Below are 22,907 nucleotides of genomic sequence, written 5' to 3'. Positions count from 1 at the left end.
TAGTTGTGAAATCTTTTCATCATGAAACTCTAAGTACATTATTAACTTCTTTACAAAACAAAATTAAAATCCAAAAAATTCCATAAATATTATAAACGAAAAATGTAAAATAACCACTACAGGGAATAAAAACTAGTAAATATACATTAACCACATATTTCTTTTAAACGCATAATTTCTTCTAATACTTGTTATTCTTTGTGACACTTTTAACCTAAGACCGCTTCTCTCCTATCCAGGTGTTTAAACACGAGGATAAAATTAAAAATATGTTAAATATGTGTTTTTTGAGTTTTTTTATGGGAAGTCTTACTGACATGATAATAAATATCTGGTAATAATCAGCCTAGAAATGATACGTATAAGATTATAAGTCAACCCCATTTATTTGCATAAAAAAATGCATGTCTTTTTAGTTTAATCCGGTTCCTACCAAATACTACTACAACTATGAACGGCCAACTTAATTGTTTCCATCAAACTTCCCTTCATACAATCATACATATCGAAATTCTTGGAGACGATAAAATTATACAAAATATTAGCATGGGTTCAAAATCATTTTCTTTGAAGAAAAAACCTTTCACTCTCATCTGCATCATCCTTTGTCTAACCCTTGCACTTCTACTCCACACCACGACCTACAATCTTGGCACTGACGAAGAACCACCCTTAACCTCCATCAGCCTCCTTTACACCACCAACGAGCCACCACGGTGGTATGACAAACTCCAAAACGTGATCAATAACCGTTCGGATAATAAGCTAAAGATAGGGCTTGTCAACCTCCATCTTGACCAAGTCCCGGTCAACGGTTTAGCTGATGTCACAACAATAAATTTCAAAGTTGTGGATGGAGACAAGAAATGGGAAGATTTCTTCCCAGAGTGGGTTGATGAGGACGGAAAGTATGGTCCGATGAAGTGCCCGGAGATCCCGATGCCTCAGTCGTATGAGAAGGTGGATGTGGTGGTGGCTCGGGTTCCGGATGGTGTTAGGGACGTGTTTAGGTTGCAAGTGAATTTGGTGGTGGCTAATGTGTTGGTGAATAGTGGGTTGGAAGAGGTGTATGCGGTGTTTATTGGGAGGTCAAAGCCAATGTGGGAGATATTTTGGTGTGATGATATTAAATGGGAAGAGACTGATTACAAGATTTATAAACCAGATTTGAAGAGACTCCAGCAGAAGGTGAACATGCCTGTTGGCTCTTGCATGATTCCATCATCATCTATGCAACCCGGTAATTAACACAATCTTTTTGTTATTTATTATTATTATTTGACTAAATTACATATTATATCCTTTAAAAATATCATAAGTTATGAATCGACTCCTGGCTTTATAAACATAACTTTCACCCTCTTATCATTTTTTATCAATTATCGCATTGTTTTTAGTTCTTTATACTAACGGATTTTAAGGTTGAAAGTTAAGTCACCCTATATGCGTTGTACATGAGGGTATTTTACTCTTGTTACACCATTGTGCATTTTACCTCTTTTTTAATTAATACTAGGATTTAAAGAATCCTAATTATGTTTTATTAGCAAATAACAATTTCAACTTAACACTTGGCTAGTGGCGATCCCAACTAAAGAAATTTGTTACCAACGCTCGGAGACTAATGAATGGTTAACTTCATTAGTCTAATGCTTACGTGGCGCAATCTCTTCATTTTATTACTCTCTCTCTCTCACGTACACACACACAAATGTTCAACACGAGCGGTGGCAATTAAATCAAAACATGAAGGTATGTTATTTCTTCGTATACAGTGCCTAAATGGTGGAACAGTTATTTCGGTTTTGTGGTCGGAACCTACGGATAAGTCGATTAGGGTAGGTTATTTGATTTGATTGTCAGGGTTTCTAACGTTATTGATTACTTGATTGTCTTCGGCCACCGTCTATTTTCGTCGGACTTGATTCCGAACCAACGATGGCGGTGGAGTAATGATTTAGTCCAACTTCGTATTTGTGGTATAAATCCTAAATCACTAGTGTATTACATGTTTTTCGACCCGTCGTCTGGCGTTTCAATGGAGTTTCGGAGCCCTTGGTGGCGTTTCCAAGTTTCATTTCGGAGCCCTTGGTGGCGGTGGGATGGAGCAGGTGTGATGGTTCAACGGAGTTCCAATGGCGGAGTGTCGGTATGCCAGTCGAGTTTATAAGTGATTGCGTCTATTGATCATGGCTGGCTTCGTCTTTATGGTATAAGCCCTAAGTGGCATTCGTTATCAAAAATGATATTTGTGTTTATTAACCCTAGTTCGACTTTAAACATACTAATTCGGAAGTACAATTTCACCTTCGCTGAATGATGGTTAAGGTGGCGGCGATGGTGTCACCAGAGAAATGGTGCGAGGAATTAGGTGGTGATGGTGGTTGTTTTGCTGAAGGGGAAGAGAAAGGGACGAGGGATGGAGGGAGACAGAGAGAGAGAGAGAGAGATAGAGTGTAATAAAATGAAGAGATTGTGCCACGTAAGCTGCCAAGTAATCAACTTTTTAACAACTAGGCGTGTCACGTATGCATAAGACTAAAAGAGCTGACAATTCGTTAGTTGCGGACCGTGGGAAACAAATACACCTTTAGTTGGGACCATCATCGGCCAAGTGCTAAGTTGCGACTGTTATTTACAGATATGGCATATTTGAGATTATTAAAACCCAGTTTTCCTTGATACTATATATATTAAATACGGTGTTTAACACAAAAACCCATCACCCTCTCTCTTAAGATTAACGATCCACTATAAGGCCCCATTACCGGTAGCCCTACTTTCGTGTTGGATTTACTCATAAACACAGTTCTAAATATCAGAGTTAATTAAAACATTTACGCGGAATATAAAACTTTCATAAAACATTACATAATTCATAACTTGTCTCAAAACATCCTTTGTCTTTCAACATTAAAGCATTAAAATTAAAACATTATAAGTCTTCAGATGCCAGACCCTTGTTCAATGCCACGTGTCTCCTCAAGCAAGCAGCCTCATCCTACTCACCTGCGTGCATACTAAAAGTCAGCTACGCTGAGTGAGTTCTAGTTAATCGAACGCCATACAATACATACACATACATACATATCCGTAGATACATATCCATACATCATTCGTTACCCTTCTGTTCTACGTACATACTTGCTACCATACATACATACATATCCACAATCACTAACCTCAGTCTGCCGAGAGTACGTTCATAGTCCGCCGTCTATACCCATACTCAAGGTTGTGAACACGTACAAGGTCCGCAGTCCTTACCTATGTTCACCATTTATGGTACGTACAAGGTTCGCGGTCCTTCCCTATACCATAATACATCCACAACACGTACAAGGTTCGCAGTCCTTCCCTATGTTGCAACCTAAATTCATAGCACGTACGAGGTTCGCAGTCCTCCCCTATGCTACAAAATCAGCACGTATAAGGTTCACAGTCATTTCCTATGCTGAAATACATCCACAACACGTACAAGGTTCGCAGTCCTTCCCTATGTTGCAACCTAATTCATAGCACGTACGAGGTTCGCAGTCCTCCCCTATGCTACAAATACAGCACGTATAAGGTTCACAGTCCTTTCTTATGCTGTAACCTAATTCATAGCACGTACGAGGTTCGCAGTCCTCCCCTATGCTACAAATACAGCACGTATAAGGTTCACAGTCCTTTCCTATGCTGACGCCTATCTACATTACGTATAAGGTTCGCAGTCCTTATCTACGTCTACATATATCATCTACTTCACGTATAAGGCTCGCAGTCCTTAACTACGCCATCACCAGCCGAGTCTATGTCCGACAGAAGCTAGAGGGATTTGCCATCCTAACTTACTATGTCGAACGTAGAACTCACATGCCATTCGTGTACCTATATACACATACTTCACATATACAATAATTACATTATAACATAAGAATACTCTAGGCGTTCTTTACATCATTCATTTAACAATCATACCCCTTGTCGACACGTGCAATATCCGAAGATCGTTCACGCCCCGACAAGTATTTATTTGAAATATTCATACATCTTCGATATATAATATTCGTACCTTTATTTTTAACCTGACAGTACGCGCAATATCCGAAGATCGTTCGCGTACCGACAAGCAATCATTCATATCTATCACACATATCACATATGACATACACTTATCACTTAGGATAAATGTATTAACAACACATCGAGTATGCACACAGCCCCGAAAACATAACAAGGAATGGGGCTAGAAACTCACCTGAACACGGTTACGGTTGGGGTCGAGCTGTCTTAACACATTTTTCATTAGATTTTTAATTTATTTTCTAATCGAACTTGACTTTAGGCGAAGTTATACCTTAGGCGAACTTAGCTTTAGGCGAAGTTGTCATCAGGCGAACTTAGCTTTAGGCGAAGTTGTCATCAGGCGAACTTAGCTTTAGGCGAAGTTGTCATCAGGCGAACTTAGCTTTAGGCGAAGTTGTCATCAGGCGAACTTGGCCTCAGGCGAAGTTACCAGTTAGGCGAACTTAACTTTACAGCGAAGTTGCCATCGGGCGAACTTAGCTTGCAGGCGAAGTTCATCAGGCGAACTTAGCTTGCAGGCGAAGTTCATCGCTTTGAAGGCGAAGTTGCCCAGTTGCAGGCGAAGTTGTCCAGATCAGCCGCTGTTCGGTTCTGTCCAGCATTTTGAGCGATTTTAACACCCTTGCTATGGTTCAATATCACCCACTACGCTTCCCGACCATTTTCGGTCGTTTATACACTAAAAAGCTTGGATCTTTAAACTTCAAAGATCAAGAATCATACCTTTTTGAGCTTGTTTGGATCTCGTTTAACTTGTTAACACACTAATCGCTCTCTCTCTCTCTCTCGGATCTGCCCGTTCCTCTCCTCGGCCCGGCGGCGGTGTAGATGGTGTGTGTGTTTTTGGAGTGTGTGTGTAGAAAGTAAGGAAATGAAGATATTTTTGGGTTTAGGGGATATTTATATCCCTGAAATCCCATGGACCTAAGGCCCATTCTCATTTAACCCGTCTCCATTAATCCAACACTAGCCCGACTCATACCAACTCCTACTCTATTATTTATTTCCTGACAACCCGAGTAAACTTTCCCTCTATTAGTAAGTAATATAATTAATATCACTTTGAAATTTCGGGATATTACATCCACCACTCGTGTTGTTAGAACATCCTTCAACCATCATCAATTCAATCACCAACCACCACCAATCTACAACCATACCACTAGAAATTAATGCATTAAAAATTATTAAATGAAATTAACTATACACATATATTGATTAAAAAAGAATGGAAAACAAATAAAAACTATATTCTATAACATGGGACAATCAAAGAGTAGGGAATAAGACCATCCATAATGCTAAACCTCTACAAACTATCACATCAATGTGTAATAAGATTCTAAACTTTTCTAAAATGCCCTTCATTTTCATCTACTACATAAAACTTTAACAAACCTTCACCATCCACTACATCGATATATACCCCTACAATTAATTTAATCAAATGACTTTTATAACAAATTATTTTTTAGATTTTATGTATAATTAAATATTAAATTATGTGTATAAAATATATAGAAATTAAAAATTAAAAAGTGTGTTTTACATTAATTTTAAAAATAAAAAAGTACATTTAACTTAAAAATAAAAAAAGGTACATTAAACTTAAAAATTATCCATGTTGTACAATATAATACAAGCACACGTAATATCAGTCATTATTTTAAGGCTCCACCATCTTGTTGGCCCTTGTATAATGTGTTGTCGAGCTTGGAGAACATTGGACACGCTCTCAACATCCTTTCTTGTCAACTCGTGACAAGCTATAAATTCTTGCTTCTTGCGGGTCTTGTGGACATAAGAAGCTTTTTACAAGTGTGAGCCATTTAGGCTGGATTCCATCTACTTGATAGTATGCAGTGTCGTATACTTTTCCATTCATGGTAAAAGTGCACCCGACGGAGTGTTGTATACTTTTCCATTCATGGTAAAAGTGCACACGGCGGTGCATTATTGTGCGTTGAATATTGGTGAATGATTTATGACATGGATGTCATTACTAGATCATACAACTTCAAAATAAGCATAGCAAATCCAAAGGTCATGCGAGGCAACCGCCTCAAGAATTATTGTGGAATGACTTTGGTCACATCGTGTATATTGACTTTCCCATGAACCGACCAGTTTTTCCAAGTCCAATGGGGTACAATCAATGCTTCCTTACATGCCGTGAAACTCGTGTCGGGTTGAATGTGCTTTTGATTTCGTTGGATATCACTTTTGTTAGGCCTCCCAAGATATATATATATATATATATTGATAACATACCTGCAAAAATTTTGTACATACTTGTTGCAGTAGATTCACACGTTCATATGCATCATCGGTTTGGCCGGTTGTCGTGCTTTACACCAACCAATGGATGTCACATGTGAATTTATGGATGGGGAACGATTATTTCTACCAACATCAACTCTTTGTTGAAAGCATGTATAGTTTGCTTCCAAATCATTCACAATTCTTAGGAATAGTGTACGATGTACCCGGAACCGACATCTAAAGTAGCTATACGGAATCACCTGATTTTCAGAAAAATAGTTATTCCATAGACCAGCGTTGTTATATTCATGATCCATGTTTCTTTCTTTGTGTTTATATCTTGTATGTCAAGAACTTGAATCGTTTTGCCCTGAACTTGACACTTGTTGATACTTCCATAACAATTACATATTTTCGGCTTCATCAGACATCAAATCCTAGTATAAACTAGCAGCTACATTAATTATTTGGGATTAAATCTTAGAAGTAATAACAAGATATTAAGAAGGAGGTTTCGGGATTTTCATCTTCACCAAAGCCTTTTGTTAGAGAGGTATATTGCGATTTTCTAGAGAGATAAACTATGGATGAGTTTGAAGTAGGTTTGGAATGTGTATTTGTAGGGTTGTGTTAATTTTATGTTTAAAATATTTTATTATTTTTTATAGCCGTTGAAGGATATTAGTTAATATATATTTAAAAAATATTATAGGGGAGGGGGTTCAAAATTTAAATTAGGTTTTCTAAATTGAATTCGGGGTACACCTTCCGTCTGTCTTCAATTCCACAAGCCCACTCGTCCCAAACTTCATTCCACATCGTTGCTTCGTCATTCCTCTTAGTCTATTGTGTGTCACAGCGGACGGACTACACCCACAAATTTAGTGTTGATGGTGCTCTAAGTTCTACCATGTGAAAACCATAAAGCTTACGTTTTGAATTTCATTCTAGAGAAGTTGTATCACAAAAATAAATGGTACTTATGTGCGGAGTAAGGTTTTTGATAATTAATATCTAGGGACTATGTTGTTTATGAGGGAGGGGGGAAGGGGCACATATCGTTATCCTCTATACGGGTATATACCTGATGAAAACCACTCTGCCGCCACCTGTTTGATATTGATTTTGGGTGCCCTAATGTGTGTTACACTACCCAAGGGAAAGTAGCCAATATAAATATATATAGGGGGTGGTTAATGTACACTAATAGGTTATCATACATTACATATGAGACAATCTGGAACGTTCAAAAGGAGGCGGTGGCATAATTGTAATTAACTTGCAATTGACAATAAACCGGTTAACAAAAGGGCAATTCCGTCCAAAAAATATAGCAGTTTAACCTCCACCTTCGCGAATCAGTTCCCCCAAATTCCCTCCCCAAATCCATTTTCATAAAACCCTCGAGATTCCGTTTTCGCAATTGACCGATTATTTCGAAAGATCAGTGAATCAAAAAACAATGGAACTAAATGCGAGCTCGGCAGGAAATCCTAATTCAACTAAGCTTGTGGTTAAGGATAAAGAACGAAGGTCAAAAGCAATTAACGACCGACATCAGAACGTGCAAAAATCTGGTAAGATATCTTCCATTTTGTTAACATAGAACGTATATTTGAAGTAGGTATGAATTTGTTAGTTGTTAGTTATATGTTACAATAAACAAAAATTATCATAAAGCTGTTACTGAGACTTGTTGAAATGAAGCAGAACCTGTTTATGTTAAAATTTGTTATTAAAAAAAAGTTGGGTTAATAAAAAAAATTTACAAAAATTATGAGAACGTTTAAAAAATTTTAGGTATTAGAGAGTGTATTGGTTAACACCGGTCATAATTTTGTGTATGAATATGTCGAAAAAAAAGGAATGAAGATGCAATTGAGGAAAAAGAGCACGAACCTGCAAATAAGAAAGCGAAAACTAAACAAGCTGAAGATAGAAATTCCGACTCCGACTTTGAAACACCAATCAAATCATTGAAATGTAAAAAGAAAAAGGTTGATAACAAGCAAGATGAAAATAAGAAAAAAAAGGGAAAAGAAAGAGTGTTAGACAATTCTAATTCAGATTTTGAGACACCAAGGAAAAAGGACAAGAAGCAAAAACCTCAAACAACATGTTGTAGAAAACGTTTTCAAGAATATATTGATAGAAAACTTTGGATGAGGTGTGCACCTGGAAATTTCTATGAAGCAATTAAAATGATGAATGAAAAAGAAAAAAAACGGATTGAAGAAATGGGATTTGGGTCATTGTTAAAAATGAAGATTACCACAATTCCTGGTCGACTGGCATATTGGTTGGTTATGAACTATGATCCTGATTTGAATGAACTAAATATGGGAAACCGTATTGTTAAGATAACACCACAATTAATTCATGAGGCTTTTGGGATACCAAATTGGTGGAGAAACAGTGGTAGAAAAAAACAGACCAAGAGTAGGCTCAAGCATTTGTGCAGATATGTTTAGAAACCAATTTAAGCATTCAAGGATAAGTATACAAAATGTGTTGGATAGAATGAAAAAACATAATGGAAAAAGAGAAGAGTTCAAACTGAATTTCCTTGTGTTGTTTAACACATGCATTGGGTTGATAACGAAATCTACAACAGTGAATTTAATGTTTGTCCATCGATTGATAACTTTTCAAGAATCTCAAAAATGAATTGGTGCAGCTACATGATTCATAATTTGAATAGATCAAAAAACGACTGGAAAGGTATAAAAGAAAACGGAAAATAAGAACAATTCAATGGTCCAACAACATTGCTTGGAGTGATTTACACACACGAGTATCAGAAACATCATGGATCATTTGAGAAGCCAATCAGAAGCCAAACAATTAGCTACATAACCTCAGCAACTCTTATGAGCATGGATAGCTACTTGTATAATAATGGTCCATTATCTGATGTCGAGAAAGACAACGAAGACTCATGTAAGTACCTATTAATTTCTAATGTTAGAAATATAATTATTGATACTATAATAAATTATTTTATATTTGAAATTACCTAAAACAGTGAATGATGGTCCTTCAAAAATTAAACCAACTGCAAAGGATAAGGTACTGATGATAACTGGAGCTTGCAATGAGAAAGAAATAATCAATGAACAAGTGAGTGAAGGTAAAACAAGCCATGATCAATTGGTGGGAAAAATGCAACTGATGTGGATAATGTTCTGATGATCATTGATGCTGGAAAGGAGAATGAAAAATTTGAAAATGATCATGGTAAGTAACTATTACTTTCTAATGTTAAAAATAGCACTACTGATGCAAAAATTAATTTTTTTAATTTGAAAAAATACCAAAACAGTTGATGATGTTCCTTCAAATATTGAACAAATTGAAAAAGATAAGGTTCTGCTGATCACTGGAACTTGCACCGAAAAAGAAATTAACAATCATCAAGTGACTGAACATGCAACAAGAGTGGAAAATCATCAAGATGAAGAAGAAAAAAATGAAACTGCGAACAAAGAACAAAATGAAAAAAACGTTGAAGAAAATTTGATGATGCCTATAGCGACAACAACTCAAGAAATAATAGACTACTACTCTACCCCTCCACAGTTGTCTGGATTGTTTACATATATGCCTAAAGAAATTTTCACCGAAGAGGATCAGGTAAAAGTTCTAAAGCATACAAAACATTTCTCTTATAAAAAAAATTATTAACTAAAATATATATTACAGAATTGGAACAAAGAAAATGACACAAAATAAGAGGAATTTGATAAAATTGTCTCTCAAATCGATGAGTTGGTAAAAAGAGGTAAAGAAAGACATGGAACAAACAATAGGTTATTTGACAGGTGTTGTGCTTGGGAAACTAAATTCAATCATAACCATTGTTCAAAAGAAACACCATTTGGATCTCAATCTGAAGGAGGAGGCCTAAATGAATTAGGTAAACACCATTTGTTTCCCTTAATTGTGTATACTACAATACCTAACCCCTGTATAAAATTATAGTTGCAGCAGTTGATCTTTCAATAAGTCAAAGCAACTGTGGTGTGGATTCATTGGATGCCAACAAGGGAGACAAAGAAGTGGATAATCAGAACAAAGGTAAAAACATCTTGAATGCACGTTCTAATACGTTTTAGAGTTAGAAAACTTTGGTATTTATTAAGTATTTTAAACGACATAAGCTGATGTGAGCCAAGAACATGAAAATCCAAAAACCTTAGCCAATGAGGTAGAAAATGATGTTGGCAACGTAGTTGAGGACAATGAAGTTGCTGTGAGACAAGACAATGGGGAGAAAAAAGATGTAGCAAATCAGTGGGAAGAAGAAAATGAGAAACAGCAACATACAGGTAAAAAAATTACATTTGGTTTAGACGTTCTCAAACGTTTAAACATTTAATTTTTAATTTTTTTTATTATATAAACAGATGATGTAACCAAAGATGATAATGATGTTGTGATAAAACAAGATGTAAGCCAAGAAGATAAGAATCAGGGTAATTAAGTGGCACAAAATGTTGATAATCAAGGTAAAAACAAAATCTGCTATTAAAATGGTGTTTCTTATACGTTCTGCTCATCAACTTTTTGTATTTATTATGTATGAAAAATCATGTGCCACGAAAAGAAGACGTGAGACAAGACCATGAACAACCAAAAAATGTTGAGAAACAAGTTGGAGTAAACAACGAACAAAAAGTAAAACAAGGTAACAAAAAAACATCTCAATTGTATGTTCTTATACATTCTATTACAGTATATATCAAATTTTTTTATTTATTATGTATTTAAATAAACAAATATAATGTGAGCAAAGTAGATGTGAGAACCCAACTGGGAGTATCCAACGAGGCAGAAAATAAACAAGAAGATATGAATCCAAAAAGCTTAACAAAAAAAGTAGAAAAGGTCGTTGAGAATCAAATGGGAGTAACCAAAGAGCAAGGAAAAACACAAGGTAAAAATAAAAGACTTTCTAGTATATTAATTTTATTTTGCTACGTTACTAAATCTTGTTTAATTTGATATTAGAAAATCTTTCAAACACAAAAAAGTTGTTTGAAGATAATGAGACACAGGATGGCTCTGTAGATGAGGGAGATCAAACTCAAGGTAACAAGGCATTTAAGAACGACAATGGTATGATACAAACTGCTGATATAATTCAAGGTAAGTTTTTATTTTAAACTATTGATTATGTTAAAGTAAAAGTGAAAAATCATTACCATAAAATTGTAGTGACAGAACTTGAAGAAAAAAATGAAGAAAAGAGATGCAGTCAAGGTGCATAAACCCAAGACTTTGCTGAAAGACAAACGGGAGAACCCATTCGAGGTAATCAATTTAAACACCTTGTATTTTTAAAAACATTTTTTGTTATTTTGATAATATATACAAACAAAAAAAATTAAAAAAAACAAAAAATGGTATGCAATTACAGAAGTGGAAGAATTAAATGCAGAAATTGGTGAGAGAACAAATACCAACGACTCTACTCAAGGTATTAACAAAAAAGTTTTATATATACAAAAAACACACACAAAAAAATTATATATTATAACTTAGTTGTACTATAGGGCTGGTTGATGTTAATGTTGAAGAAGACCATGAATACGACAGTGAAGACTTGGATTCAGTGATAAGGAACACACCTTTTTTCAATCAAACAGCACAATGTAGAACTCCTGAGTCTAAATCAAAAAAATTAACCCTTGTTACTACATCTCCTACACCAGCTGCAATTAATCAAAAAATTGATAAACTACAACGAGAAGAAAGAGAAAAAAGACTAGCGCCAGCCTTGAAATCACCTTACCTGAACCGGGAAATTGGAATGACTGAAAAATAATAATAGATGAGCGGATTGTTTCACGATTTGTTATTTCTGATCTTTCTGATAAACATAAATTTGAAGTTATTTACAAGTCAGAATCCGCTTTCAAATTTGTGTTTGAATGCTTTTGTCTGGATATATACATCTCAGCTGGAGCTATGGATATTTACACCGAATTGTTGAATCATGAAGAGAAAAAGAGAGATGAAAAATTATCCCCGTTAAGATTTTTTGCTACGTCAACGCTTATAGTAAGTATTACTCTTTAATTTTATATATGCTAACAAAATATATATAAATACTAATCTTATCAAAATTTGTTGTTGATACATGAAGCCAAGCATTTACTATTTAAAGGAACCTGACGTCAGCAATTATAAAATACTGGAAGTTTTCACAGACAACATTGACAAGATATTGGCTTTACATAAGTACAAGTCTCTCGACCCAGTTACGCTGTTTGTTGTGCCAATAATTTTTGAAGACCATTTCTATGTGGTTGTTTTCAATTTGAAAACAGGTACAATCGTGCTGATTGACAACATGGCAAACGGTGATATATCAAAAAATGCTACCTTTAAAACAGCTCAAGAAAAAACAGATGCTACAAAAAAAGCTATGGAAGTAAGATACAAGGGTGTCCCAGAAAAACTGGTAAACATTTAAACATTCAAATAAACTGATTCAATTAGTATATTAAAAAAAATACGTTGTTTGCTCGCAGAGGGATGTTTTTTGCATGTACTTGTTGAGAAAGAAGCACCCGATTGCACCAAGGTTGGAAATATCACAAATCAAGAGGCTGCAAATGGATTGGAGAACAAAAAACAAAGTACTCGATTGTGGTGTGTTCGCTATAAGACACATGGAAACTTACAAAGGGAAGTATCCATGGACATCCGGATTCTATAAAGAGTGTCCAAGGCAGAAACGACAACTAAACGATTTGAGGGTAAAATACATGTCAAAGGTGTTACTATCCGACATCAACAAAGCCAAATCCGATTTAGTTAGACTAGCAAAGGAATTTGATGCATCATCTGACAACCAACTGTTCAGTAACAACATGTTAACTGCTAAAATTGATGAGAGGCAAGACAAATAAACCAGACATATGAGAAAAGATTGGGGAAAAAAAGTTTGACATGTTTATTATATTTTTGTATAGAAATAACCTTTTAATGAGTTTGTGCTTATACTTTCTGGTAGTTCTAAATAACTTGGTTTAATTTGGTTTCATTATAGTTTGTTGCTTATACGTTCTATCATATTTTGTATGGAAATGACAGTGAAATCTTGGCTTAATTAGATGAGTTTGTGATTATACGTTCTAGGTAGATCTAAATAACTTGGCTTAATTAGATGTTGCTTATACGTTCTATCATATTTTGTATGGAAATGATAATGAAAACTTGGCTTAATTAGATGAGTTTGTGCTTATACGTTCTAGGTAGATCTAAATAAATTGGCTTAATTATGTTGATTATACTGCTATCATATTTTGTATGGAAATGACAGTGAAAACTTAGCTTAATTAGATGAGTTTGTGCTTATACGTTCTAGGTAAATCTAAATAACTTGGCTTAATTAGATGTTGCTTATACGTTCTATTATATTTTGTATGGAAATGACAGTGAAAACTTGGATTTATATTTTGGTATGCAATTTTGTTTCATTATATTTTGCATGGAAATGACTTTTTTATTAGTTTGGTCTTATACGTTCTAGGTAGATCTAAATAACTTGGCTTAATTATATCTTGCTTATACGTTCTAAATATATTAAAACATAGAAAGTTATCACAAAAAAATGAAAGCTAACACATTAAACAAAATAACATTAAACATAAAAACATATTACATAAAAAAACATAGTTTTGACAAAAAGTCACAAAACAAATCACACATTAGAAAAAGAAACATACTACAATTATTGGGTAAAAACACAGAAAACACAGCTAATCCAAATTTATTACATAATAGACTTGAGAAACTCGGTCTTCAAATCAAGAGAGCAATTGAGAAGTTTTATCGCCTTACACAGATCTTTCAACTCATCCACCTCCTTTTTCCCTGTGTCGATTAAAAACAAGCACACAGATAGTTAATAGTACTACCTAGCATGTTTACTAGCAAATTTGTAATTTCATCCCTCATTTCCATATTAACACCAGCAGTCTTGATAAACTCATCATGTAAAGCAGCACGATTCTTGATATCTTCCTGGATCTGAGCTTGAATCTGTTTCAACAACAGATCCTTAGCTGATGAAGAAGATGACGATGAAGATGATGAATCCATATCTTGAGGAATGATTTTTGTGTGGTAAAGTGAAAAGGAGTGGTTGAAAATAAATAGATAAAAATAAAGGTATAAGACAAAAAAATACAGTAAACGAAATTTATTGGAAACAGTGAGAATCTTTCAAAAATATCACAAATTATTTTAAAGGTACATGTTCTTACACATTCCAAAGTCAAAAACTGACATATGCACGTAATTATGAAGTTACACATTCTCACACGTTCTAATGAATGGCAATTTGAAAAAAAAAATTGAAAGATATATGTAATTAATCCGTAATAACTTGTGTCAGATTTTAAAGTAATTATGGTACTATTACACGTTCTAACAAGTTCCATCAAAATATCAGTTTTGAAAAAACACTTAAACGTTCTCATGCGTTCCATCAAATGCCATCTTGAGAAATAAACCAAAAATTAAAACTACTGAAATGACAGATGCTATATGTTAAAACACTAACCAGTTAATAAATTCCAAATAAAAAATAAATTAACAATTTCTTTAAATAATTTCAAATATTAACAATTTCTTTAATAATTTATCTATCTGACAAAGCTATGATTACACTTAGACGTCCTTATACATTCGAAAGATTCTCACTGTTTGAAAGCAGTGACAGATTATACTGAATTGATTACAAATTGAAAAATTTGGTAATGTAATCATGGCTACTAAGCTGTTAAATCTAACTAGATATAATTATACTGAATTCAGATAACTTGGGCTATAAAAAGAGAGCTAACACAACACACCAAAAACACACCAAAAAACAAACAAAAAAAATAGAAAAAAAATATGGATTCTAGAAATGTTACTGTGAAGAGCATTTTCCGATCAAGAATCAACATTGAGCTTGCTAGAGACTGTAATCGGCTACGAGTGGTTGAAGAAATTAAAGGGAATGTGAATGATGAAGCAACAAAAAACAATTCTCTGTACCAAGAAGTTCTCAAGCACCCTGATAGCAGCTTCAAGAAAGAGGCAACAACCTACCTGGAAAAGCAGGCTTCATGCTATGGTCAGCTTCATGATGTTCTGGATAAAACAGCTCACAAGGTGAAGGTGAATAAGAGAGTCAAGCGTGAAGATGCTCAAGAGATCCTTGACAACAACTAGGGTTTGGGATGACTGCTTGTGTTGTGGTGTGGTGATGGTGTGATGTGGTGGTGTAGTAGTTTAAAATAAGTTTGTAAATAGGTTATTTAGAAAAGTCTCTAGATGTGGTCCTCTTTTGTAACCTCGGTGGAACATGGTTTAATCTATCAACGGTTTTTATTAAGTATTATTCACCCAGCTTACACGTTCCAGTATCCACACAAAAACTTACACGTTCCAGAAAAATAAAAACATAAAAAAGTTTAAAAAAAGAAAATATGAACAAAACAAGAACACTTAGAAAACTATTCTTCTCGAAGTTGAGGACAAGTTCGGCTGTTATGACCCTGTTGATGACAAACTTTGCATTCCCTATATTTTTTGCCAGATCGACTTATAGCTATCTCTTTCTATGATTTAATCCGTTTATGCGACCCGCAACCCTTGTTTTTTATACCACTAGGCACACGAACTGCCACCTCATTTGGTTGATCATAACCTAGAATAGCAGAAAACCTATCCCTTTTTGATAAATGAGTTCTTTTGTATCTTGTCTCATCAATTTGCTTGATCATAACTCATAACTGGTGCAGACAAAAAAAAATACATAAACTGATACATCCTAAAAAAATGTTTATACGTTCTGACACGTTTTGTAAATATATGCAGCAATGTTTATACATTATAACACGTTCTAACACATATGCATAATGCTTTAAAATACGATAAAAATAGAGTTACCTTGTCAGCAAGTTTTTTCATAATGTGCCACATACATAACCAATGTCTCGAATTTGGTAAAACAAGGGAGATTGCTTGCTTCATTGTAGGATCTTGATCAGTAACAACCACCTTTGGGGCAATACCAAAAGAATCAAGAAAAACTTTCAAAAGCCATGAATAAGATTCGATAGATTCGGACGATAATAACGCAGCACCAACGGTAACATTCCGACAGTGATTATCAATGGCAGTAAATGGTACAAAAACCATATTGTACCTGAAAAAACAAATTAATATAAAAACTAATTTAAAAAAATGTGTAAAAACATAAAAAAGTAAAAAACAATTGTATCAAAATTGACATACTTGTTTGTCTTAAATGTTGCATCAAATGATATAATATCTTCAAAAGCCAAATAATTTTTCTTTGAACTATCGTCAGCCCAAAACAAACGATCTAACTCACCGTTAGTATTAACTGTATACTCAAACGAATAACCATCACAACAGTTTTTCTTCCCTCTTAATCTTTGAACAACCATTTCAGCGTCATACTCGCCAATATAACAAGTTAAACTTTGTTTGAAATTCTTACAATCATCTTTGTAGCCCCAACTTCCTCAAATCCTCCATACTTTGTCCTCATAATATTAAACGCCTTAACAAAGCCCAAATTCAATGTTTACATCTCATATATAATATCTTGTTGTACATGAGTCAACTTTCTATTTGATCGAACAAAATGCATATCATTTGCATGCACCATTTCATGATTATGTCCTTCGAAAAAATCATTTATTTCAAACCTCAAACCATCAACTGATTTTAGAAAAATTGAGCTCGACAACCACACCTAATTGTTGATCTCTTCCTTCTTTTATAATACGGTCTGCTGGAACGATCTTTTTTAGCCATAGAATCATAACTATTTGCTGGCTTGTGACCTTCTTTCGAACACGTAAAATATTTAGACTTTAATAAACCCTCATTCATGTACGAGTCTCCTTTACGAACACAAAAACCAGCTTTCTTTGCATATTCACAATAGAAATCATATGCATGATCAATAGATTCAAAAACCATTCCTTTTTCAGGTTTGCAAGATGCATTAACTTGAGGTATAACAAGATCTGATGAAGGATCTGATAAAAGAAAATTCAATCTAATACATTCTTATACGTTCTATTATGTTCAAAATCAAAAACACAAAAACAAAAACTCCTATTCACAATTTGCTATGAAAAATAATTTTCAAATACACAAAAAATAAACGTTCTTATACGTTCTAATATAAAAAAACCATTCCTACTCGCGATTTGATATTAAGACAAATAATTTGATGTCTAAATCGATTCACAAAAACTTGACACCTATACATAAACACAAAACATCAATGATATAATATACAAAACATAAAAAAAAACCTAAAAAAATGCACATTAACTTATCAGTCCATAAAACCTATAGTATACAACTAAAAAACATTAAAAAAATATCCTAATCACAAAAACTTGCCTAAACATATACGTTCTAATACGTTCCAAATCAAACAACAAACAAACCTTCCCGCGAATTGATATTACGACACATAAATCTGAAGTTTATTCGAATCACAATTACTAAACACCTATAAAAACACATAAATTCATAAAATTCATAATCGATCGTAAAATCATCAAAAAATTAACCTAAAAACCTAAAAAATCAAGTCGATTAAACCTACAGTGTACAGCTAAATACATAAATAATTGATTAAAACTAAAACTAAAATAAACTTACTTTGATGATCGTAATACATGACGATAAACAATCAACGATACCGTCCAGTTAATCGAATAACAAAAACCGCCAATTCAATTATTAATCAATTTTTGGATACGTGATCAAATTTATAATAAACGGTTTATAATACAGGCACGATCGATTTTGAAAAGTAATGTAAAAAGACAAAAACACCCTTATGGGTACTTAACTAATAAGATTAATTAAATTGGAAATCAACGATAGGAAATCTATCGTACGTAATGTATGATAACCAATTTTTGTATTGGATCTTTTATCTATATATATATATATGTATCTTTTAGTTTTTCAAACACACTCTCAACAAATATATTCTCTACTCCATTTCTTCACAAATTTTATTTTCTACAAGATTAGTTTCTGAAATGATGGGCTGAGGTGCATTCCTTCTATCAATGACGATGACAATATTTTTAAGACGACATCAACTTTTTTTTTCAAGAATTTCATCGACCAACTTGAAGACGAAGACAAAATAATACCTAAAAAATTTGTGCCACGTGATCGTAAATGAGTTCAACAAGTTCTCTTGGTAGATTATTTTGTTGACAACCCAAAATACAATGAATATATTTTTTTTTGTCAAAGGTATCATATGTTGAAAAGTTTTCTTTAACTTGTTGGTAATATGGAATAAAAATATGAACGGTTTCACGAGGGCGTACACGGGAGGATGAAAAAGAGTTTCTCAGCAATACAAAAATAACATCCGCCTTTAAACAACTCGTACATGGTAATCCTCCATACGAATATGATGAGTATTTATTTATATCCCGAAGGACTTTGTAGGAATTTATGGGTTATTTTTGTAATGCCATGGTTGTTGTACGACAGAGTTATTGTGTAGGCCGACTAACTACGATATTGCGCTTTTGTACCAAGCACACGAAGAAAGATATCACCTTCCCGCGATAATGGGTAGCATTAACTATACACATCTCATTTGCAGTCCCACCGAGTTGCGCAACCAATATTCGAAAGGTGATAATCAATAAACTACGATCAAAGAGGTTGCCACTCAAGATTTTAGGATTTGGCAAGAGTTTGGTTGTCAACATGGGTCAGAAAATGACATCACTTATCAACAACAATCTCCAATATTTCTCATCGAAACGAATGAAACGCTTCTAAGTGTCCTTTTCTTGTAAATGGAAAATTATACAAATTCTAAAGGGGAAATTGGTATTCTTAGGTGACCCATGCGAGCTGAATGTAGACAAGAATAGGAGAATTGGTGGAACTTGGTATTCTAAAGGTGTTTTAAGGTAGTTAAGAGTGAAAATGATATTATCGGGCAGAATTGGTGGAACTTGGAAACTTGAGAAGAGCACTCCTCTCCCTGATCTATGACATTGAACAAGCTAAACGAAATTAGTAAAAACTATGTATAATAAGTTAACTTTGATTATAATTTAAATATACAAGATTAAAATATATATTAAAAGCAATAATCTATTGGAATTGTATTGTTTTGGGATATTTATTTCGATTTACATATCTAAGTTTTATTAAGCTTAACTATTTGACTACAAATTCTTGTAGATTCTCATAACATTCCTTCATGCAACGGTTGTTAACCATTTGAGTTGTAACACCCTGACCTTTGGCGGATTATAAGCCAGGCTGTACGTTAAAGATTGTTCTCATAGCTCATATATAGAATTAAAGTGACTAATAATTACTTTATTTCATTAAATAACAAGTACATAATTTGTCATAAATCAGATAACAATTCAAAAAATTTACATTTTCATTATATGTTTCTAATAACCTAAAAGTCCAACTATCTAGTCTTCAATCCTTATATTAAACTTCAATATGCAGTACGCTTAAAATCATATTTTTATCAGTACACATATTGGTGAGATTTCATTATTTGATACATAAATAATATAACAATGATTGTCTATTCACATGCCACAATTAGGGGTGAGCACGGTTCGGTTATTAGTGAAACCCAAACCGAAACCGAAGCTATTGATTATTTTAGAATAAAAACCAATCGGTTTTCGGTTATACGGATATTTAGTTTTGGTTATTTTCGGTTTTGGTTTTGGTTTTTTTTATTGTGAGTAGACATTACAAAAAAAAATTCAAGAAAATAGAGTACCTCATATATATTTAATTTAAAATACAAAAATAGGCACGTGTTATGTAACACCCCGGCTTTAAGCGGAATACACCCGGGTGCAACGTACAGATCACTCGTAAGCTCGTAACACTATTAAAGTAACAATAATTATATTTATCTCATTTCATAAAATAGCAAGTACACATATTTCATAAATGTAGAAAAGAATTTTCATCAGAATACAAACAATTTTTATTTAATATATCCTAAGGTGGACTAATTGTCTTCATCCTTAACACATCATCGGTTCAACCTGAAACACGTTTAAAATAATATATTTTTTTATCAACACGTATGTTGGTGAGAGTTCATAAAGTTTTGTATGTAACAGGAAAATTAATAAATTCACAAATCAAGAAGTAATGCCTCAATCATAAAATAAAAGAAAAGTAAATACATGATATTCCCGTTTGCTTGACATAAGTCAAATCTACTAAGGAACCCTCGTTCGCTGAGCTACTTAGAGTATAGAATAATGATAATGATGCCGCAACTTATCAATCAAAGTTGAAAATGGGCGGCGCAGGTACGTCCTGTCGGACCCTCCCACTTTGCGTTTGTGATTACGTCTCATAGTAAAGCAGTAAACAACTAGCATATAATCACAAAATTTGCAAGCAATATGATATCAAACAAATACATACAAGATACGAATGTAAATTTTGGTTTACAACATGAAACATGAAATAATAAGGAAAATTTATAACGTACTACACCCCAAAGCGTAAAGATTAAAAAGGAGTTATGAAAACTCACCTGGACATATAGATAATAGCTAGTTCACAAGTAGGCGTAGGTCGGAGAAATTCCAAAAGGTTATCCTAGATGGTTAAACAAGTACCGGTTTAATGGATATTGAAAGTAAATTCATATCACTTTGGGAATCCTAAGATTAAATGGGACTCAAAGATTTTAGATCGAACTGAGAGTTGTTTATTGCTTTCGGTTCAAAATTAGTTTAAATAAATTTAAGTGTTAGTTTACATGATAATAAGTATTAATCAGTTATTTGTTAAAAAAATGGTCTTTATATGATTGCTATTTAGTGGTTTACAGTATGATTAAAAAATATTTTTTTTTTAACTTTGATCGTGTAATATTATGACCATATTATAGTAGATAACTATCTTGTAAAAGAGTGTGTAAGGTCCCGGTCCGGATGCCATACTTTGACGTTGGATTTACTCATAAACACAGTTTAAGATATCAGAGTTGATTAAAACTTTCGCGGAATAAATAAAACTTCTATCATTCATTATAAACATTCGATACATGTCTTTAAAACAAAACATAAATGATTTACTTGAAACATTATGACAAAACTTTTTTGGATGACAGTCCCTTCAATCCTGCCATCTATCCTTCCTTCAAGCTAACTGCTTCAACCTATTCACCTGCGTGCATATTAAAAGTCAGCTACGCTGAGTGATTTCTAGTTAATACATGTAACATACAATACATCTGTTGGGTCAAGAATTTGACCCAAATGAGGAGATTTGACCTAAACGAAGAATTTGGAAGATTGGAATCTTCTCAACCTCCTCAGAAACTGCTAAGTATTGAATCCGAGCACACCTTGGACCTTTGAGTAAGCTTTTACTTAGCCGAGTACGAGATTTTGCCTTCCGGGCAAGGTTTACCTCAAATAGTCTGGATATCCGGGCAAGGTATGCTTTTTGGTGATTTCCCGAGTAAGGTTCATTAATTTGGCATATCCGAGCAAGGTTCACTTTGTCAAGTAGGGTTGTTCTTCAAGACCAAGTATTTTACTCTTCCGAGTAAGGTATGGTCACCAAGTCCAAGAAGCCAAGTAATTGGAAGACCGGGCAAGGTATTCTTTAATAATTATGGTCCGAGTATACTTGATGAGTTAATAGAATATCTTTAAGTTATCTCGAGTAAGGTTCTGCTCAAGTAAGGTATGTACTCCCGAGTACGCCTTATCAATAAGTTGTTCAACTGACAATGAGCCGAACAGGATCATAGAAGAACAAGGTTGCTCGTAAGGATTTGTCGAGCAAAGTTTGATAATGCCAAGAAGATTGAAGTCTACTCGGTGAATATTTTACTTGGTAAAATATTCTTTAAGTAAAGTCTACCCGGAAACTGATTCCGAGTACACTTCTATGTTTACCAAGTCTGAAGGAAGGCCGAGTACACTGCGTACTCGGAGACTGAAGTTTAATGAAAAGCCTACCCGGAAGACTTGTTTTACACTTAGTATATTTTTGAATATGTAAATTGAATATGTACTATCGGATAGGGTTTCTAGAAGGAATGACAGCTGTCCTAGGTTGGCAGGCCTATAAATAGAATAATTAGGGCACGCCGCAAAGTGACAGAGACGGAAAATACAGATAGGACCGACACATTATCTGAGAGAATATTGTGTGTGTGACGGCTGTCCTAGGATTCCTCACAAACCCTAAATCGATTACTCCTTTTGTATGATTAACATTATATAAATGGAAATCTTTTGAGTGAATCATGTGTGGGTCTTCTGTCATTGAATATTCATTGCAACCATATGTTTGTTATTGATTCCGCCTTTAACAAACGGTCATCTTTCTAAACATAGTAACCCGTCATTAACTCGCTTGTCAACACGATTAATTTTGTGTGAGTTATGACATGATTGATTAAGATCCAATCCGAATTGACCATTGAATAGTTGGGACCTGACAAGTGGTATCAGAGCTTGTTACTG

At 34.0% G+C, this 22,907-nt stretch overlaps 2 protein-coding genes across 2 annotated transcripts; one reads left to right on the top strand and one right to left on the bottom strand.

The window, feature by feature from the left end:
- Positions 1-546: 546 nt before the first annotated feature.
- Positions 547-1,248, top strand: LOC143535501 (putative UDP-glucuronate:xylan alpha-glucuronosyltransferase 5). Its single transcript, XM_077029730.1, has one exon. It carries the CDS (start codon positions 547-549, stop codon positions 1,246-1,248), a length of 702 nt encoding a protein of 233 aa, XP_076885845.1.
- A 14,977-nt stretch (positions 1,249-16,225) lies between these two features.
- LOC143535500 (protein FAR-RED IMPAIRED RESPONSE 1-like) lies at positions 16,226-16,808 on the bottom strand. The gene is made up of 3 exons (XM_077029729.1): positions 16,633-16,808; positions 16,285-16,543; positions 16,226-16,237 (listed from the first exon to the last, which is right to left on the bottom strand). Exons 1-3 carry the CDS (start codon positions 16,806-16,808, stop codon positions 16,226-16,228), a joined length of 447 nt encoding a protein of 148 aa, XP_076885844.1.
- Positions 16,809-22,907: the final 6,099 nt, after the last annotated feature.

This window comes from Bidens hawaiensis, unplaced genomic scaffold, assembly GCF_021521415.1.
Source record: "Bidens hawaiensis isolate Kalapana, Puna unplaced genomic scaffold, B.hawaiensis_p1.1 tig00010538_1, whole genome shotgun sequence".
NCBI classification, from domain to species: Eukaryota; Viridiplantae; Streptophyta; class Magnoliopsida; order Asterales; family Asteraceae; genus Bidens; species Bidens hawaiensis.
Note: the sequence above shows the minus strand (reverse complement) of the source record. Positions and strands in the feature narration are given on the sequence as shown.